This window comes from Sphaerodactylus townsendi, linkage group LG02, assembly GCF_021028975.2.
Source record: "Sphaerodactylus townsendi isolate TG3544 linkage group LG02, MPM_Stown_v2.3, whole genome shotgun sequence".
Classification (NCBI taxonomy): Eukaryota; Metazoa; Chordata; class Lepidosauria; order Squamata; family Sphaerodactylidae; genus Sphaerodactylus; species Sphaerodactylus townsendi.
Genome location: NC_059426.1, coordinates 53,832,112 through 53,853,140, shown reverse-complemented (window position 1 = coordinate 53,853,140; position 21,029 = coordinate 53,832,112). Strand labels below are relative to the sequence as shown.

The 21,029-nt window shown below is 41.7% G+C and overlaps 1 protein-coding gene across 2 annotated transcripts in view; it reads right to left on the bottom strand.

The window, feature by feature from the left end:
• DPP10 (dipeptidyl peptidase like 10) overlaps window positions 1-21,029 on the bottom strand; it is a 709,371-nt gene that overhangs the window by 76,849 nt on the left and 611,493 nt on the right. For both annotated transcript variants that reach the window (XM_048483325.1, XM_048483324.1), the window contains exons 6-7: window positions 16,413-16,465; window positions 16,247-16,328 (exon numbers count right to left, since the gene is read on the bottom strand). In XM_048483325.1, coding sequence (XP_048339282.1) covers window positions 16,247-16,328; window positions 16,413-16,465 — 135 coding nt within the window. The remainder of the gene's footprint in view (window positions 1-16,246; window positions 16,329-16,412; window positions 16,466-21,029) is intronic.

Below are 21,029 nucleotides of genomic sequence, written 5' to 3'. Positions count from 1 at the left end.
TCACCACCTCCTGTGGCAGCATATTCCAAACACCAATCACACGTTGCATGAAGAAATGGTTCCTTTTATTAGTCCTAATTCTTCTCCCCAGCATTTTCAATGTATGCCCCCTAGTTGTAGTTTGTGAGAAAGAGAAAAAAATTACCCTCTGTCAACATTTTCTACCCCATGCATAATTTTATAGACTTCAGTCATATCCCCCCTCAGCCGCCTCCTCTCCAAATAAAGAGTCCCAAACGCTGCAGTCTCTCCTCATAAGAAAGGTGCTCCAGTCCCTCAATCATCCTCATTGCCCTTCTCTGCAATTTTTCTATCTCTTCAATATCCTTTTTGAGATGCGGCAACCAGAATGGAACACAGTACTCCAAGTGCGGTCACACCACTGCTTTATATAAGGGCATGACAATCTTTGTAGTTTTATTATCAATTCCTTTCTTAATCATCCCCAGCATAGAGTTTGCCTTTTTTACAGCTGCCATGCATTGAGTTGACATTCCCATGGAACTATCAACTAAGACGCCCAAATCCCTTTCCTGGTCTATGACTGATAGCACTGACCCCTGTAGCGTGTATGTGAAGTTTGGATTTTTTTTGCCCCTGTGTGCATTACTTTACATTTTGCTACATTGAACTGCATTTGCCATTTTTTAGCCCACTCGCCTTGTTTATAACAGTCCGCTTGGAGCTCTTCGCAATCCTTTGTGGTTCTCACCACCCTACATAATTTGGTATCATCCGCAAACTTGGCCACCACACTACCCACCCCTATTTCCAGGTCATTTATGAATAGGTTAAAGAGCACTGGTCCCAAAATGGATCCTTGGGGGATGCCACTCCCTACATCTCTCCATTGTGAGAACTTCCCATTTACACCCACCCTTTGTTTCCTGTTTCTCAACCAGTTTTTAATTCATAGGAGGACTTCCCCTCTCATTTCTTCATTGTTGAGTTTTCTCAATAGTCTTTCATGAGGAACTGTGTCAAAAGCCTTTTGGAAATCCAAGTAGACAATGTCCACTGGTTCCCCCTTATCTACATGCCTGTTTACACCCTCAAAGAACTGTAGTAAGTTTGTAAGGCAGTACTTGTCTCTGCAAAAGCCATGCTGACTCTTCTTCAGCAGGTCTTGCTTTTCCACATGCTTTATAGTTTTATCTTTAATGATAGATTCTACAAATTTACCAGGAACAGATGTCAAACTGACTGGCTTGTAATTTCCTGCCCCCCCCCCCCCCGATGCTTTCTTAAAGATTGGTGTGACATTGGCCATCTTTTGCACCAGGTCATTTCAAAGTCACTAACACCTTATAGAACATGCCCCAACTCACAAAAACACAGCAATAGTCCATGCCACTCAGCAGAAATTAAAAATCTTGACATTTTCAAAATGCTTACAAAATGTTTTATTACTGCTGTGAAAAAGTGTTATGGTGTTTATATCCAGCACCCCCAACTACCCCCCAGCATTGGAAACAGAACAGTGCCAGGAGAGAGGGAGGGAGGGAACATGTTTTTCACAGGAGTTGCACACATTGAATTTTAATGCTGACATTGCAAGGCACTTACTAACATCATGGATTCTTAATTTGAAGCAGCTCAAAGGCCAAAGTGAGATAAAGCAGCTATCCCTAGGAGACAGAAGGGAAAGTAACTCCTACATTCCTCGCATTATGGCAATGTTCTGCAAACAGGGAAGATGCATGCATTTACCATGCACGAATACCAAACCTAAATACACAGGAGAATGCTCACTTCCACTATAGGCAAGATCACTGAGTGATGTTGGGCCTGTCACATGCTTGTAGCCAGGCCTATCTCACAGGTTTGTTGTGAGGATATAGTGGAGGAGAGGAGAACTAGGTAAGCTGCTTCAGCTGAGTTTTCTATTTCCCACATGTGTTCAAGTGCTTCTCAAAACACCCCCCACCTGCAGCAAAACATTTCCCGCACACTAATCTAAGCATGGAGACCTTTCACAAAACACCCCCACCCACCCACAGCAGAACATTTCCCAAACAAATCTAAGCAATTATGCCTCTCACAAAATCCTCTTCTTCTCCTTCTCCTCCTTCTGGTTCACTTCTAAATCAAAGCATGCAATGAAACCTAATCTTTGCATTTGCCATGCTGGTCTTCTTCTGAGACAGAAAGCAATCTAGGACACTTCCTTGATGTGGTCAGAGAGAAGAATATTTCCTCCCAGATTAATGCAGTCAAAAATCAATTTTCTACTTACAAAACTTTAAGGAACAGACACAACTGGTCCACCAGCCCAAAGAAGCTTCATCAATCCTTGAGAAAGGATTTGAACCCAGCACCAACATGTCAACCATCTCCATGTCACTACCAGGTCCATGATTACCAGAAATCAACATGAGACCTCCATCCAGCACAAACTGTGAATAAGGAAGAACCGTGCCAAATGGAATTACAAGAGATAGGTCACGTGTTCCTTCATCTTTTCCATCCTTATCATATTGTCAAATAAAGTCATCTAATATTTGAAGCAGTCTTATGCTGAGCTGGTACATATAGCACAATACTGTCCACTCTGGGCTGAAGGCAGAGTCTCAGACAACAGTTGACCTCCTATTCCCTGCTACCTGACAGCCTCTAAACAGGAAATGCTATGAGAGTTTTTTTTATTTTTGTTTGCTTCACTTTATACCCTGCTTTTCTCCCCGATAAGGACCAAAGCAGTTTGCATTATTCTCTTCTCCTCCATCTTATCCTCACAACAACCCTTTTTGGTAGGCAGAAAGAGTGTGACTGGTCACCCATGATCTTCTGCAGCACAAGTGGGTATTTGAATCTGGGTCTCCCAAATCCTAGCCAACACTGTAAACCACTACACCACACTCTTTGTTCCTGGAACCTTTTGAAAACAAAGCACATGTTCAGTGAGTGAGCCATGGCTCCTCCCAAGAAGAAAAGGCCATCAGCCATGTAACCCTATATAAAGCCAAACTCTTCTAAGTCTACTGAAGTATTTTTTCCAAGGAGCAGAATAATCCTCCTCCTGTTCTTGGTGAGTTGCTGTCTTAGCTCTCCTGACCCGAGCTGTTGACCTATGGTGCTATGCAGCAAGAAGTAAATATTATGACTAGCACGCCCTCCCCCCAATATTGTAGTTGCTCCAAATGAGTTACTTTTTCAGTCCAACCAATATGGCTGTTGCAGGCAATCTGCAACTTGAAAAGAGTTCCTAGTTGAAATTCGTAAAAAAAAAATCACATTTATTGGGCTTTGTGTTTCTCGGCTGGAGAACAATTAACTCAAGTCATGTGAGGACCCTGCGAGGTGAGCCACAGGTTGCAAATTTAAAGACACAATGCATATATTTTAAATATTCTCAGAAACAACCCTGTAGAACAGCCAAACAGGCAGCTCCCTGAGAAAGAAAACCCTTCAACATTTAGCTATCCAGGTGCACTGTTGCAATCCAGCGGCCAGTCCCAAGAGAGAATAAAGTATTTCTGCAGAAGATTTCCTTCTGCTGGGGTCACACATACTGCTCAGGAATGCGTCCTCATTCAGACAGCAGGTTCCAACAGCAGGCCAAAGGGTTGAGGATTAAAGCCCTCTTTGCAAAGGCAGGTAAGGGGGCCGATGAGAAGCAGAGCAGTTCCCTTCCTCCAGGTTTTCCTCTGTCCCCTTCACATTTTGTTTGTACCACATGCAGAAGCAGCAGATTAGCTCAATTTGCTGGGAGGGCAGGGACTCCACCCCCAGACACTCTGGGCCACTGTACAGAGAGTGGGCGGGGCTGAAACCAGGCACTGACAGCCTGTGGCAGCCGACTGCCGATGCCTATGTAAGTTCAGACTTGCAGCTTGCTTGAATGAGATGCTTGAATGGTTAAGTCTGTGGGGGGATGTTTTGGTGCCCCCACGTGACTGAAATCGTTGCGCCCCATGTCCCTAGGCAAATACGCCACCGACTCTCACATATTAGAAAGAAAGACTCTTTAGGTATAGCTTTCACTTATTCTTTGAACCCTGAAATTTCTTTAAATTTAAGCACTACATGCAGCTTTTCAAGCACAAAGATGCAGTATGTTAAAAAATGTAATTGATTCACGTCCAGTGCCTACTAGAAAACCAAACTTTGCCAAGGCTCAGTGTAAAATATTGTGACTGAATAGACCATGATTCATGAATTCCTTCCAATATTTGCAATAGAATCCCTTCCTTCAAAATATTGCGTCTGATATACATTATTCAAACTGAATATTATCGTAACTTGTGTCTTCATTTTTCAAGATATCAAAGTTTCAGCTTTTTAAGATTCAAAAACACTGATAAATATGATTTACTCCAACTGGGTTATTTATTGTTGCTGTTATTATTATTGGCTAATGACAGCTTATATTAAGATGTGAAATGGAGGTGATTAACCAAATATATAATGCAGTCATGCAAGACTTTCTTTGATGTATCTGAAAGGAGCTGTTGCAGATTACTCAAGGATTCACACTGATGACCCTTTCTCATTTAGTCATGTATTTTTTTACTCTCACAAAAACTTGCACAGTTGCTACAATATGTTACAATCAAAGACAAGTGAACATAAGGCAATTAAACTGCATGGCTTGAAATTCTTTACCAGCATCCATTTTTTAAAAAATCCTGGGGTGGATTCTTAATTTTTATACCTCAGTTATCAACACATGGTTTTCATAATATAATCAAGCAGCATGTTGCTTTGCTGTCATGGTTATTACTGTTTGTCTCATTAGGACCAGGAATAAAAGGAAGCATACAAAAATCTTTGATATTATTGCCTATGAAATGGAGCTGTTTCAACTAGCAAGCCCAGTGAGTCAGAATGTCTTTGAAATCATACAAATAAAAATATCACCCTTTAATATATTTATTTATAAGGGTGCTTCATTAACATTAATTAGCTCCCACTTGGCTCATGAACTTTGACATTTTTTCTCTCTCTTTAAATTGCAAATAGTATTTTTTGCCAGGAGAGATTACTTAATCTTTCAAGGTTACTCAATTCTAGCTATAATGATACAAACATGCAACTCAATCCTTTCCAAAACATGAATTCATTACAGTATATGCTAAGTGGAAATGAAATAAGCTGTGTGAAATAACCTCATATCCCCAACAGATGCTAGAAGCACTTAGTTTCCCTACCCTGTCACCACTAACTACTGACACACATTAGTATAATTTAAAATCAGTAGAATATTTGTGTGTACAACACTTTCACAAGTGTAACACTTGTATGTAGGAAAACCTTCCAGTTCTGTGCATAGTTTATGGAAACATAATAACACAACGTGGGTTATAAAAAAAGGGCAATGGAGAAAAATCTAATAATTAAAACTAAATGAGAAACACAATGACCAGATGGACTATGGCGTTGAGGGGGTTCTTCAGTGAGAAGTTTATTGCTGGTAAAACAGCTTTATTTTCTTTGAGTTTTTAAATTTGCTTTCATTCAAAACACTTGATAGTGTTATTTCAACAGAACTGCTGGCAATTCAATGCAGCATGTTATCATATATGACTGCCTCAGTTTGGGAACAGTCAGTACACAGAAGTAGTGCAGGAGTTCAGATTTGGTTAAGTATTTGATTCCCCAGCATAAAATGGGGAACATTTCCTTCCAGCAAATCTTGTCTGAGAAGTTTCTCAATAATTAGCACTGTTTTCCTTGTCTTTAGAGGGTTCGAAGCCCTCTATGGGATCAGTTGAATAATTGTGTAATCCATAGTGGGATTCCATGAGAACCAACAGTACGCACAGCTGCTAACTGAGTAAATACCAGAAGATCTTTGGTACTGAGCAGCCTAAATGTGTAGTTGGTAATGGCTTTCCATACCAAGGTTGAAATATTTGGAAGGCTCACTTCAAGCTGTACAACTGAGGAAGATATGGAGGCAGAGTGAAGATTTTTACCAAAAAAAAGTCATCTAAAGCTTGTCAAATAGTTTACCTGAGCCTGAAAGCCAGATTGGCGAACCATAGAGCATATGTGGTATCACAAGCATCTTGTATTTTCATTCCTGTCAAACATGATCATTCTGTTTAGTTTGTGCACAGTACTCCCACTTTCTTCCAATTATTTTACTGGCTTTGGAAAGGTTTTCTGATACTGTATAAGCTATGGGTGCTATATAAAAAGCACTTAAGGGAAAGGAAAGAAACATGTTGATTAATTACACTATCTTAAAAGCAAATATTTGAATGTGGGCCAAAGAGGAATTGAGGAGAAGAAACAAGCATATTACATGTTGGAATAAGTGACTTCTGCATGCTTGGACAATGAAGAGCTATGTATCTTTAAGCTGTTCTATTGTTTGCTCTCCATGTCTAAAGCTCCTCCACCAACTTCCTCCTTCTTCACCCTGCAGCCATTTTCTTTCTTCTCCTTTGCACCAAGCACATGTAATGGCTACTTGGTCCTGCTGGAGCTTTCATAGACACTCCCATCTCTCTGCAAAAAGGTGGTCTGTCAGCCCCATATAATATGAATTTCTATTATGCCTCTGTGTTAAAGATAATTTTAGAATGGGTTAGAAAAGATTACAACTTGAAGATTTGGAAAATTGCACTCACTAAGACCAGATCTTCCCAGTCATTATGGTTGTGGATGCAGTAAAAAAGAAGGGAGGAGATATATTAACTAAGGCCTCAGGTCAGATCTAGCATTTCTGGTGAGAGAACTTAATTGGTAATTTATAAACATTAATACAAATTCTGGGAAATAAGTTCCAGCCAGTCAATATTGTAGAGGCATTTTCTCAATGGAGTTCGGCTGGCTTTGAAAGATTACTTTTTAAATAATAGTCAAGATAGGACTTAGGAAGAGTTGGTACTTCAGATATTAGAAGATTTCAATATTTACAAATCAAGAACCTGGATAATAAACTCTCCAGAACTCAAAACATGAGAAGGTGGCTAACTAATGTAGAGAAATGGATACATTTATACCCTAGCAAAATCAAGTGGCAAATGCACCTGTGGGAGAGGAGGCGAATACACAGGCAGCTGAGAGCTGCACAGCTCTGCAGTGCTAGACCCCAGAAATGGCTGCCATTTCCCAATCCCATCAGTGCAGGACAATACTTTGGTGTGGCTGGTATTTTTTTAAAAAAGCCATGTAATGTAGAATATAGAAATATTGCCTTTTTTGGCCTCTATGTCACGGAAGATGAAAAAAACTTCTACATTGTCTCACAATAAAAAAAAGTTGAGCGTTCTTTTTAGTACCGGCAGTGATGTATTCTTGCTTTGTAGGCAGAACCTAGTGAGCATAAATCACAGCAGCATCTGACCCTACTGGATATTAATGATTACAACGAATGTTAACAGAAACTTTATTCTCTGTTGCATAACAGCCTATCTAGAATTCTCAGTATCAAAACTTTTCTGTTTTGTTGTTTATCATGTATTTTGCCTGCATATACAGGCGCTGTTGCATTAATCATTAATCATTCATTGGTTCATTTTGAAGGCATTACTGAAATTCCCTTCAGAATCATTTCATGTATCATAAGAATAATGAAAGCATAAAACATCAAATGTGTTATCTACCCCTTCTTCTATATTAGGAAATACAACATTGTTATTGTTAGGAAAGAATAAACATGATCTTGGAATAACACAATCTTATCTGTGGGAATAGAGAAATCAAATCCCTCAAGTTGCAACCCAGGAAGAAGCAATCAGGGTTAGAGGAACTAATTCAACTGGGAAAGGACAGTTTAAAAAAGGAGACCCTCAGCTACAGAAATATCTATAAATATGTTAGTCTGGATTATAGTTCCATGTCAACACTGGTTGAAAGACTGGAATCATGACTGGAAAAAAAAGACTCTTCCATCTTCTCTCAAAGTTACAGTAGGTATAGAATGCTGTGGTCACAATGCTGACTGGAGAGACTTAGGGACCAGGTCACTCCAGTCTTATTCCATCTACACTAGCTCCCAGTTTGCTTCTGGGCCCAATTCAAAATGCTAGCATTGACCTTTGAAGCACTGCATGACTTGGGTCAGCATACCTTGGGCCTTTGGAGGGTCCAGCCGCTGAAATGGTGCCCCCTCCAGTTTGGCCCCTAGCTGATTCTACACCTGGGCCTTCCATCTAACATGGCTCGCCACCTCCCCCTCTTTTTTCCTGGGGAGAATTTTAAAATTGGGGTTGGCGGACGCCTCTTTTACTGCTATCGCTGTTTTAAAATGGTTTTAGTAATTTATTTATTTAACTGTATTTACATTTTTGTGTTGTACACCGCCCAGAGCCCTTCGGGGATGGGGCGGTTTAAAAGTTTAAATAATAAATAAATAAATAAATAAAATACCTGAAAGACTGCCTCCTCATGCAAGATTCTATCAGACCACTCCAGTGATTTTTGAAGGCCCTACCTACTTCAAGTGACAATCCCAGAATGGATCTTTTTGATAGTGGTGCCAAAATCTGGAACTCCCTTCCCAGGGCGATTCATTTGTATCCCACTATCATTGTCTTCCATCAGCCAAAACAATATTTTGTTTTGTCTGGTGTTCTTTCACTAACTCTTATTAGCCCTCCTCCTTATTTGTGTGTTTTATGTGTTTTTAAAAGCCAGAGTAAGGTAGTGGTTAAAGTGTTGGACTAGGGTCTAGGAGACCCAGCTTCAAATCACCATTCTGCCATGGATGTATGCTGGGTGACTTTGGGCCAGTCACTTATAATCAGCCTAATCTACCTCATAAGGTTGTTGTGTGAATCAAATGGAGATGAAAGCACTATCTCAGTCACTTTGGGTCATCATTGAGGAGCAGGGTGTGGAATAAATAATAATACAATAATAATATTGTGCACACAAACACGTATGTTTAAATGTTTATATTCACCACTTAAGGGACCCTGAATTGGGTGGAAAGATAGCATGAAAATGTTTTAAATAAAATAAAATTGTTGGATCCATTCTCATTAAGAGAAATGTACAGGCTCTTTCTGAGTATAGGATTAGCTAGCAATTTATTATTCCATATGTCTTATTATCCAGGGCCGTTTCCGCACGGGCAATTAATGGCGGCCTGGAGACGGTAAAAACGCCGTCTCCAGGCTGCCATTCGCACAGGGGGCGCAGCTGCATCGCAGCCGCGCTGCCCTCGCGCCGCCCGCCCGTCGCGAAGCCGGCGTTTCCCCAGAGCGCTTGGAAGCGCTCTTTTTGGGGAAACGCCGCCTCAAAGCCGCTGCCGAGCGAACGGCAGCGGCTTCGCGACGCCTCCCCCACCCGGCACTTACCTTGTCCCCGGGCCTCCGGCGCGTCGCCGAGGCCTGGGGACACCCCCCCTGCCCTCCGCCGCTGGAGCAGGTGTGCAGGGCCAGGGGGCGTGTCCCCAGGCCTCGGCGACACGCCGGAGGCCCGGGGACATGCCGGGTTGGCTGGGCGCCGGCGCTCTGCGGCGCAGGCTGCCTGGCTGTTCCCAGGACCGTCCGTGCGGACGGTCCCAGCGTCGTTGGGTCGGCGTCGTAAACGCCGACCCGGCCGCTTCCGCCTTCGTGCGGAAACGGCCCAGATGTCTTATTCCATATTATTCTCTATCTACTTACTGTTCCCAATAATCTGTAATGTCTAGAATTTTTAGTTATTAAAATTTCTGATAAACTTTGATTTGTATGAACTGGCTGCTTAGAGAAATCCTGCTCACATTTTGCCAGATTAATTACACTAACCAGAGTTCAGCCAGTGCTCAAATGGACAGAGCCATCTGACAGATACAGGCAGGAAAAGAAGGGGCATATGCCTCAGCTTCTGTCCCACAACACACACACATATGCAGGCACAGACACAGAGCGAGTACAGATTTTCTGGCCTGAAAAAGGAGTCAGATTTAAAGAGTATTCCTTTCTCTTGTAGTAATCTGTATGAAAAAATGATTATAAACAGATTTCAAACAAGGGGAAAGGAGTTTCTTATTCCCTGAGTGGCTGAAAAGTAAAGATGTTATCACCCCCCTGCCTTGGTTCTCAGTCAACTTGGAGCTCAAAACTGAACCAGCAGTCAGAGGAGACTGAGAGTAAAAGCAAACTTAAAAATGTTATAAGTCCGTTGAAGGAAGTGGGCCTAGAAGGGTTTAACTCTGCATACAAGGCAACGAGATATAATGAACTGACCTTATGATTGTGACCTCATGATTGTGAGGTGTAGTTCTGGTGCCAATCCTATTAAGCAAAAACATAAGACTCTTAGGGGAAGCATCTGAGCAATATTTGGGACAGCCAATAGAAGAGGGTATTTTGTACATCTCCCTGCTCACATCAGTAGGCTTTCCTGCCAAGTGCTTCCACCCAGTTTCCTTATAGAAAACTGAGAGAAGTAAGCCATTTTTGAGGCACTGAGCAAGAATATTTTATATCTCCTCCAGACATGGAAGGGTCTCCCCCCCCTTTGTGCCACACTGTTTATGGGATTGTCAAACAGCATCAAACAGCACCATTTATTTCAGTACACGCTTTATTTTAAATCTATTAACAGACCTATTCACTAGTTTTCTCCCTCTGACAGCAAAATCTTATTTTAAACCATTAAAAACATAGATCAATTTCTTCCATTCTCACAGGACATACACAAAAACACTAATCAGGGGCAGATCAAGTGTATGGTCCCTGCCCAGCCAGCTGATCTCCCTGCCTGACGTCCATTCACTCAAAAGGAACAGCAATCAGAATGCAGGACACTGGGCATGCTCAGAAATGCTTCTGAAGCAAATACAGAAGTCCAGGTTGTGCAGAACAAGCTGGAGCATTACTAACTCCGCTCCAGGGCAGAAGCAGGGAATTGTGCATATGCAGAAACCAGGATAAAATAGCTCCCGGCTCAGCACCGGTGTAATTGTGCCATGCAAAAACTTTAGTTTACTTTTGCCTTAGAGATAACTGAGCTTTTAGCATTACTTGCAAAGTAGGAATATTTCCAGCAAAAAGTTTCTACTACTAAGTATCTTTGTTGGTAAGGTGATGTAACATCTCGTCCCAATGTACCGTGAATGCATGAAATAAGAATGGGGTGAGACTTTGGCCCATTATGCTTGCTCTGCTTACCCCGGGGCTGTTTGCTCCACAGTGGAGACTCTCGGCAATTCTCTGGCTACGTGTGGGGAAGTCCCCACCACTTGTTTCAATCCTAAGCACAAGAAGAAGAAAAGAAGGAAGACGAGTTTGGATTTACAGCCTGCTTTTCTCAACCATGAGGAATCTCAAAGAGACTTCCAAACTCCTTCTTTTCCTCTCCCCACAACACCTTGTGAGGTAGTTGACACTGAGAAAGTTCAAACAGAACTGTGACTAGGAGACTAGTCATCCAGGAGGCTTTATGTGGATAAGTAGAAAAACAAATCTGGTTCACCAGATTAGAGTCCACTGCTCATGTGGAGGAGTTAGGAATCAAACCCAGTTCTTTACATTACTGTCTGCTGCCTTAATCACTACACCATGCTGACTCTGCTCCTCCATGTGTGGGGGAAGGCAGTAAATGCAAAGTGAGCCAGACAGATGCTGGGCTGCTTCTCTTTCCCTGTACAGGCAGGGAAAACCCTGCACTGTGCTCCAGTGAGTATGGGAGGGGGAAAAGCATGACTACAACCAAAAATAACAGTAAATCACATGGAGAAACATCCAATGCTTCTTAATATTTTCTATGAAAATCTTGCTACCTTGACAATTGGATGAAACCTGTCTTTACTTATGGCTTGATCCAAATTTGGGTGCTGTGTGGTTTCCAGGCTGTATGGCCGTGTTCTAGCAGCATTCTCTCCTGACGTTTCGCCCGCATCTGTGGCTGGTATCTTCAGAGGATCCTCTGAAGATGCCAGCCACAGATGCAGGTGAAACGTCAGGAGAGAATGCTGCTAGAACACGGCCATATGGCCCGGAAACCACACAGCACCCAAGTGATTCCGGCAGTGAAAGCCTTCGACAATACATTGATCCAAATTTCTTGACCGTTAGACAAATAGTCACTACCATGCTCCCTGCCCTGAATGGCCAAGCAAGTCTAATCTCTGTATTGTCGAAGGCTTTCACGGCCGGAATGACACAGCACCCAAGTCTAATCTCATCAGATCTCAGAAGTCAAGCAAGATTGGCCCTGGTTAATATTTGGATGGGAGACCACCAAGGAAGTCCCTGATCACTACATAGAGGCAGACAATAGCAAACACTTCTGAGATTTGAAAACCCTAAGGAGTCACCATAAGTTGAGTTCAACTTGATAGCACTTTCCACCACCACCAATCACCATGACCATACAAAAGGTGAATGGCTAAAACACTATTCATATTTCTCCACCTGATCAGAAATCCAGGAAGGCAAAGAAATGGTAACATTTCTACACCATTTAGTATTACACAAGTGATGACCACTTTGCCATTTCACCATGTGTTATTTTGCCAAATCTTTTTCCCATTGTGATACCATGAGTATTTTCCTACTCTTCTACAATGTTTCACTGTATGATGCCAATAAAGGCTTTATATGTATGTACTCTTCTACAAATGACAATTTAAAATGTTACTTATTTCTAATATGCCCCCATGTTAAAGCACAGTTTTTCAAATATCTGGGGGATCTATAATGTTGATGAAGTAAAAACCAGTAACCAAAATGCTTTTTGGTTATGTTACAGTACATTATTCTTTCTCAGGAAAGCCCCAGTAGTTATCTGTTACAAACTTCTTGCAGCTTAAACACTGAAGTCCTCTCTGTTTTTGCCAGTTTTCCTGTCAAGAGCACATGTCACAGTTTCAGAACACCACTCTGTGTATAATCCTCATATTTGTTACATTTAATGTTGTCATTATGCACTGATGTATTGATAAATTAGCATAGTTAATTATTTAAAAATTACCAGTCATGTTCCAGATGGATGCAATTATTTCTCTCTTCAGCACTGTTTCCTGTCCCTATTTGTTTAATGTGATGGATCCTAACTATAGGCATTCCCCTCCCCCCATGCCATTTTGATTAATGATTCAAGTACCATATCCATGGAAGCTACCTGACTGCATAGACTCTGAGAAGAATTTCTGCCTCTAAAGAATTGGCATGTCAAGGAGACTCAACAAGGTTGCACCAAGCTTCAACACCAAAGGTCAAATGCAGATTTCATATTTGGGTCACATTAATGTCCATCTATTCTTTACCTAGTTTACTCATTTCATTTACACCAGTTATGATAAAAATATTATTTATTCTTAATTTTTGATTAATGTCCATTGATTTCAAAAGTTAACACTTTTCTATCTGTAACTTTTTTGTGTGGGTTTTTCCTATTCTACAGGGTTCTCAAGTATGGGATGGGCAGTTAAATTGTTTTAACAAAAAACTAATATATAACTGAGATTAATTAAATCTGCCAAATGACCCTTTTGCCTCACTGAGCTTGTCAGTTTTAGTAATTCATGACATTTCCAACTATTCCAGGACTGAAGCCTGAGAGAAAATGATTCAAACACCAGAATGAGGCATGGGGACAGGGAAGAGTCTTTGCCCACACACTCTGGTTTTGTTTTTTAACAAATAGTTCTTCCCCTACCACTGCCACTTTCTTTAAAAAATAGATGTGAAATTTGTCTTTTTCCCCCACACCACAAGAAAGGGATAGATGTCTAGTGGCTAAAACACAGCCTAAATGTTTTTATTTGAGATATCAAGAGATCTTAGACCCTGAATCAGTTTTCTCTTACACATAGAGATATTCAATTCATACTGACCTTTGATCTCTTGAATCTCATCTACTGTGGCACATGTGTTTTTACTGCTTTCAGGATGAAGCCTTAACCTCTGCTTCTAGTTCTCCACTTGTGTAAAGACAGTGAGATATCTATTATAACACTCCTACCTTCCCTGATTCTTTCAACTCTCTACTGGTACAAGAAAAACACGTAGTATCCTGCATTGAATGTTCATCATTAGGAAGATATAAATGTAATCTGTATCCCTACATTTTCCCCACAAGTTTGTTTAGCTCTATCAGCAGATTCAGCTTTGTTTTTATCTAGAAAATACAAACAGGGCCTATGTTTATACAGAATCAAAAGTCCTTGAACATCAATTGAAATTATGTTATGATTGGTGGAAAGTACAAAAGCTATGCACAGAAATGACAAGCATGATGATAGTCACAGTGGAAAATCAGTACAGTCATGTGAGGTACATGTGCTCATGTGAGGTACATATAGGCCAAGTCACTCTCTCTCTTCCTCATTGCCTCATGAAATAGTAGAGACAAGACATCAGAGAATATACAAAAGATTCAAACTTTTCCTCATTTTCTGAACATGATTACTGAGATTTAATTGATACACTCATACTGTAACAGTTACATAAATGAGTGTTCCATTCAAGGGGGAAAAACTTTATACAGCACTGTCGAAGGCTTTCACAGCCGGATTTAACTGGTTGTTGTGGGTTTTCCAGGCTATGTGGCCGTGGTCTGGTAGATCTTGTTCCTAACGTTTCGCCTGCATCTGTGGCTGGCACGAATTTAAGATATTTTCATCTTTGTGTCAAATCCTCTCTTACACAGTTTTCATACATGTTGTTGGTCTGGATCTGTTACTTTTAACCCACTATTGTTTTTGCATTTGAATTTAAGTCACCTGAGATCATTAACATTATCTTCACTGTCTTCAGCAAACAAAGACATTGTTCTTTGTTACACTGAGAAATTAGATTCCTTAATATTTAACTATTTAGGCATGTATATTCTGCCATTTCTTTTGTGACTCAAGGAGTTTATTGATTATTCCATTAGAACCATAAATGTAAAAGTTAAGCACAGGACTTATCCTGTGGTGCCATTGCTACCCCAGAAGTGGAGAGGTTGAGGGTTGCCATCCATGCCAACCTCATAGCTCCCAGAGGGCAAGTCCAGCAAAGAGTGGTTGGTGCAGGTATGTAAGATGGACTGGTGATGGAGCCAGAGCACATGCAGTCATATATAGCCAAGGGAGTCAGCACCTCCTCCTCTTCTCCCTGCATTCAATGGCTCTTCCCACCCTCCCTCTAGTGTATGGCTCAGTTGTGTTTTTATTGTTACAGACATTTGAATTGTTATTCCTTTATCCTGTCACAGTTTGGCAGGTTGTGCATGGGAACTGATTCGGGGGGGGGGGGGTCTGAATGCCTCCCTTCCCATTGTTGGGAGCCCCTAAGGGAGCTTGGGGATGGGATGGGTCTTGTTGTTGTATTCCCTGGCAGAAGCTGCTGGATGCCTGCCTGGCAGCAAGATGATATCCACTTAGCAGCCAGTGCCCAATTGTTTCCTACTGACTTGCTGCTCCAGGTTCCCCCAGCACTGGATTGGGGGAAGGTGTGCATTGGATTTAGCAAGTATGTTGCCAAGTAATCAGGATCTGTTCTGTATGCTGTACCCTTGCTTCCTTTGCCAGCATTCAATAAAACAAGCTGTGGCCAGTTTTACTACTACAAAAGGGCAGTGGCGTACCAGGGGTAAATTTGTCTCCAGGACACCCCCCCAGGCTCTGTCACCCACCACCCCAGCTCCGCCCCCTGATGCCCCAGGCTCCACCCCCCACTCCTCGACCCGCCCATGTCACCACAGACATGGACATGGACAAGGTCTAGGGTGCTTGGGAGTCAGCCAGAAGTCCTGCTGCCTCGTCATTTTTGCGTGCCTCGGACGGGGTCGAGGCGTGCGAAAATGACAACACAGCAGGACTTCCTGGTCACGTGACCAGAAGAGTGGCGCCCGGGGACAAGGGGTACCCCTTGTCCCTAGGCAGATATGCCACTGCAAAAGGGTTTATAGTGTATTTATTTTGCAGATCCATGGCCACTCTTCCCCTCCTTGCATAAATAGATCATTCACAAAAAAATGCTACAACAAACCCTGTGTCTACAGCTCAAGTCTTACTATATGCCAATGCAACCAGCACAGCCCTGAAGTACTTTTTCAAAACCTCCTAATAGAATATACCTCTCAGGAAGCCAACTTGGGGTGGGTACTATTGAATAGAAATCAGCTCCAGTATTCCAGTGGGGGTGGGGGAAGGGAGCAAGGTGACAGTCAATGGAAGATTACTGACCCTTAGTCATTTGCTTGATTGTTTGTATAAATCATATAGAAATGTGAGATGGAATTAATATTTATAACTGCCTAAAAGAGCAAATGTTGAACAAATTATCCCCAACAACTGTTTTTCTTTTGTTTGCTATTACATTTTCATCAGTATAACAAACTGGAAGATAAAAAGGTAAAGTTCTGTTCTTACCAGTTGCTGCCCTTGTACACCCCATGCTGCATACTGTAAAACTGAGTTCTCTACTTCTGGAGGATTTAACTCCCAAACTTCCCTTGAAAAAAGTAAAAAATTTTTTTACTTGAACATACGCACAACCATAATGCCCCATAAAACAAAATATATAACATTTTCCTACCTTGTACGTATGTTGTATATTACATATGAAGCTGTATAAGAATAATGGAAAACCTGAAAAACAAAAGGGGAAAATAGCAGGTTTATGGATGCGGACAGAAGGCAGCAAATACAACTGCAATTAGAAGCAATTTTCTTTATTACTCAGGATATTACTGTAATAGTGGCATACACGACTAACAGGAGATTGGATACTCCCAGGAACAGTAGGGGCAGGGTAGGAGGAAAATCAGAAATTTGCAGGAGTGAGGAAGAAATGAGTCAAAATCATGTCCACCCATCCCTCTGGAGAAATCCTCTGTTGGATTCAAACCAGGATATCCATTATTTTAACATCAAACACCTTGCATGTGTAAAAGAGCCATTAAAATACCACAGATGAAACTTTCATACCAGAGCAAGTGCTTTTCCAGTGCATTTCATTTTACATTATCAAAAGTTCAGTAGTCAAGTGAAGTATATTCCGGTGACTGTGTCTCTACAGAATAAAAACCTAGGTTACCGCATAAAGGTTTATCCGGCCGTTCACTTCTTTGTACAGTTCATGAGAATTTGCTTAAAAAATGGGGAATCAAAAAGCACACATATACAAACATGCATACAGTACTACATCCATAGGACTCCTAAAATCATGCTTTTATCTTGTTTAAATATATTATTTTTAGAAATACTGCAGAATGTACCTTTTTCCATACTATTGATATGTAAGCAATCCTGATATCATACACTTAATACATGTTGAACAAGTGGGGACCCACAAGTACTTGCAGGGGGCATCTCAGTTTATCCAGCCTGACTACACTCTTTCCCTTTTTTGAAAGCCTCCATAGCTTCTCCTCTTTTCTTGCTTTCTTTTCTCTTTCACACTTACTAGCCAACTTACCTTTATCTGCCTCCATGTCTTCAGCTTTCCTTCTTTCCCTCTCCCTGGCAGCCTCTCTACTAAAAGTATGGCCCATTTATGCTGCGATCACTAAGCTGGGCCCATTTGCACTGAGGGACCCTTCAAAAACCTCAATTGGTCTTTCATCACTTCCCCACACTATTTCCTCTTTCCCTTGTCCTATCAATTCCCATATCTTCATCTTTCTCTACTTCCTTTTATCCTTCATACCCACTCACCTATCTCTCTTTTATTTGCCCCATCTTATTTATTTACGAGGTAGGTTAGGATGAGAACGTATAACTGATCTAAGGTCATCCAGTTAACCTCTACAGTAAAATGGGGGTTAAGAATCGTAGTCTGAAACTATAACCATTGCCTCACATTGCTTTTGTGGGATGACTGCTGCTGAACAGTAGCAAACAGTCAGGCCTGGGTGAATTGTTCAGAAACTCATACACCAAGGATAGGAATGTGGAATGGTATAGTATAGACTGAAATCAGATCTTAGAAGCTAAGTGGGGTCAGTACTTGGATGGGAGACTGCCAAGGAAGGAGTCCTTTGCATCAGAAGGCAATGGCAAACTACCTCTGCTTCTCAATGGCTTTGGAAGCCCCTCACCTGCATCACTGTAACAACACGCACACACACCCCAAGAGAAAAAAAATCTCCCTTCTTCAAAATGTATAGGTCCATTCCATTTGTACAAAAGGCAATATTCATTACTAAATCAGTTTTAACTTATAGATACGTGACATTGGTAAGATTGCAGTATAAAGAAAATATAATCAGTACTAAATTTGCTCAGAGAATTTTCAAGCAGCAATAAAAATGACTTATTCCTTTATATATTCTGTGTAAAGAAGATCATACTATACTGTTCCTGCTACTATAAAGCTGGATGCAGTTAATAAACTGAAATTAGCAGCAGCATGTCTGTTGCCTGTGGCAATGTTGAATTGATGAATGGTAAGAATAAAGTTTTCAGTAGGTTTCTCTGGTGATGACTCTCCAGGACCTCTGCATCTTGCTGATCCTGCACTTACCAGGGGGATAGGGGAACTTTTAGTCAGGAGAAGGAAGAAGTGTGGGGTCTGTGGACATTCAGGAGATGCCCTCACTAGTGGCGGTTATGGCTGGCAGCTGCAATTCCAGCCTAGGAGCAGAGTGGTGAGGCTGCACAGGGTTGGGCACACAAGATGCTGAGGGGAGGTGGGGAACAGCTCTCAGCATAGGGGAAGGGAGCATAGGTGAATGGGGGCACAGGGAGAGCTAGGGGAGGATTAGAGTGTGGAGTGCTGGGGAGTGTCTACCATAGCTGATGGGATTGCTAAATAGGGCAGGTAATGGGAGGATAAAAAGGCACAAGTCCAGATAGCCAGGGAAGACGCAGCCTGGATGGTTCTGGCAGCTCAAGAACTGAATAGCCAGAACACCCAGTTCGTAGTCTGGCCCCACTCTGAGTTCAAGGGATGGGCAGCCAAAGTCATGGCAAAGGGCAAGGAAAGAGGGGTGATGTCAGGGTTGTGTCACACTTTCTCACAAAGTATCTACTAAATAAATTAGAAGAGCAACCGATAGTAGTTTTAAAGTTAAAATTCACTATGGCTGCTTCCGCACGGAGGTGGAAGCGGCCGGGTAGGCGTATTTGACGCCGACCCAACGCCGCTGGGACTGTCCACATGGACGGTCCCAGAAAGAACCAGGAAGATGGCGCCGCTGGGCACCGTCGCCCGGTGGACTTACCTGGTCTCCAGCCCTCCAGCGCATCGCCGGGGCCTGGGGATACGCCTCCCCTGCCCTGCGCACCTGCTGCAGCGTTGCAGGGCAGGGTGGCATGTCCCCAGGCCTCGGTGACGTGCCGGAGGGCCGGGGACAAGGTAAGTGAAGGGAGGGAGTGGGGGGGAAGCGCCTGGAAGCCGCTGCCGTTCGCATGGCAGCGGCTCCCAGCCGGCGTTTCCAGGAAAATGCACTTCCAAGCGCACTCTGGAAACGCCGGCTTGGCACCGGTCGGGCAGCGCGGCTGCGCAGCAGCTGCGCCCCCTGTGCGAATTGCTCCCTGGGGACGGCGTTTTTGCCATCCCCAGGGCACCATACAACGCCCGTGCGGAAAGGACCTATGTTAAAGCACCATTATCATTATGAATTACAGCTGTCCGATAAATCAGCTACACTGGCACAGTAGCCTTCTGGATACTGAATTTCAGAGGAAGATCCTCATCACACATGCATATTGGTGATCTTGAGAACTCCTATCTGGAAACTGAGCTCAGTCATCACTACTCAAGGAAAGTCTCTAATTTCCTGATATTTATTTCATCATTAGGCCACAAATCTTAATGAAAATTTAAATATTTTCTAAGCTTTAATATAAACAACTAGAAATATGCCAATGCAACCCTAGGAATATTTTTCTTTGAATGAGCCTGAACACACATGAGCAGAATTCTAAGTAGACCTGCTTAGGAATGCACTTCCATATGACTGGTCCTACTAGATAGAATAATTTTTCCCCATATTGAAAGGTGCATTCCTTATTTTGCAAGTTCTGGTTACTAGTATTATTCTATATTTTAATCTCTTTTTAAAAGTTGTTAATTCAGAATTACAGTCCATTATCCAGATTTATGCTCAGAAACACTGCATTTCAATGACTGTTCACACCTTGGAAGCTATAATTTGAAAGTTTCAAACACAGCCATCACAAATAGAAGCTTTTAACCATTTATGCATTGTTACTATGTGGACTGAGTAGTCTTCCCAAAAATGTGAAGAAGAAAGCCATAAGTTTATGTACTGACTGGGAAATCTCAGTTTTTTGCTGTAAACTCCTTGAGGGAGGGACACATGTTGGTGTAATTCTGTAAAATTTTATGAAAATACATTGCACCCCATTAAACATTCCTTTCAACCCTACAGTTGAAGGGACTGTGCATGTCTGTAGTCCAGTGGAAGAAGGTTTCTGCTAATCAACATAGAGGCTTCTACTGTATCCTATCAAAGGAGATAATAATGAAGAAGAAGAAGAAGAAGAAGAAGAAGAAGAAGAAGAAGAAGAAGAAGAAGAAGAAGAAGAAGAAGAAGAAGAAGAAGAAGAAGAAGAAGAAGAAGAAGAAGAAGAAGAAGAAGAAGAAGAAGAAGAAGAAATGTCCTTTCTCCTTCTCTCTCACGTTTTCAGGTATCTGATGAGAACTGAGTATGTACATAAAATATTGAGGACAGTTGGGCATCACATTTTTTAAAAAGACAAACAAGAGGGAGGGAGGAAAAAATGGCCTGCTCAAGGACCTAAGAATGAGACTTTGGTAAGTAGGAGAGTTCCCACTGATTTCTTTCACCCTTCCATGACTTACAGGTTCCAACATTATAATATTAATATGAAAAATAAACTCAGGATATGAAAGCACATTGATGTACCAGAAAAGTGGCCTGCTGTCAGTGAATTGTCCATACTTCCAAATATTGCAAATTAAAATTAAAATTAAAAAGGAAATTTGGCAATTGTTGCTTCAAATCCATAAAGAAGATAAAACTTATGTGTGGGCATTTAGGGCTACATTAATTTTGCTCAAATGAAGTGGCTGACCTTATAGAAAAGTTTAGAATCTATTCTAAAGTTTAAAAAACTAATAGAGATTCTAATTTTTTAACATCATAGCTTGTCAATGCATTTGTATCTTATCCACTATTGTAAAATAATAATAAATATTAAATATTCAAAATCATCAACAGAA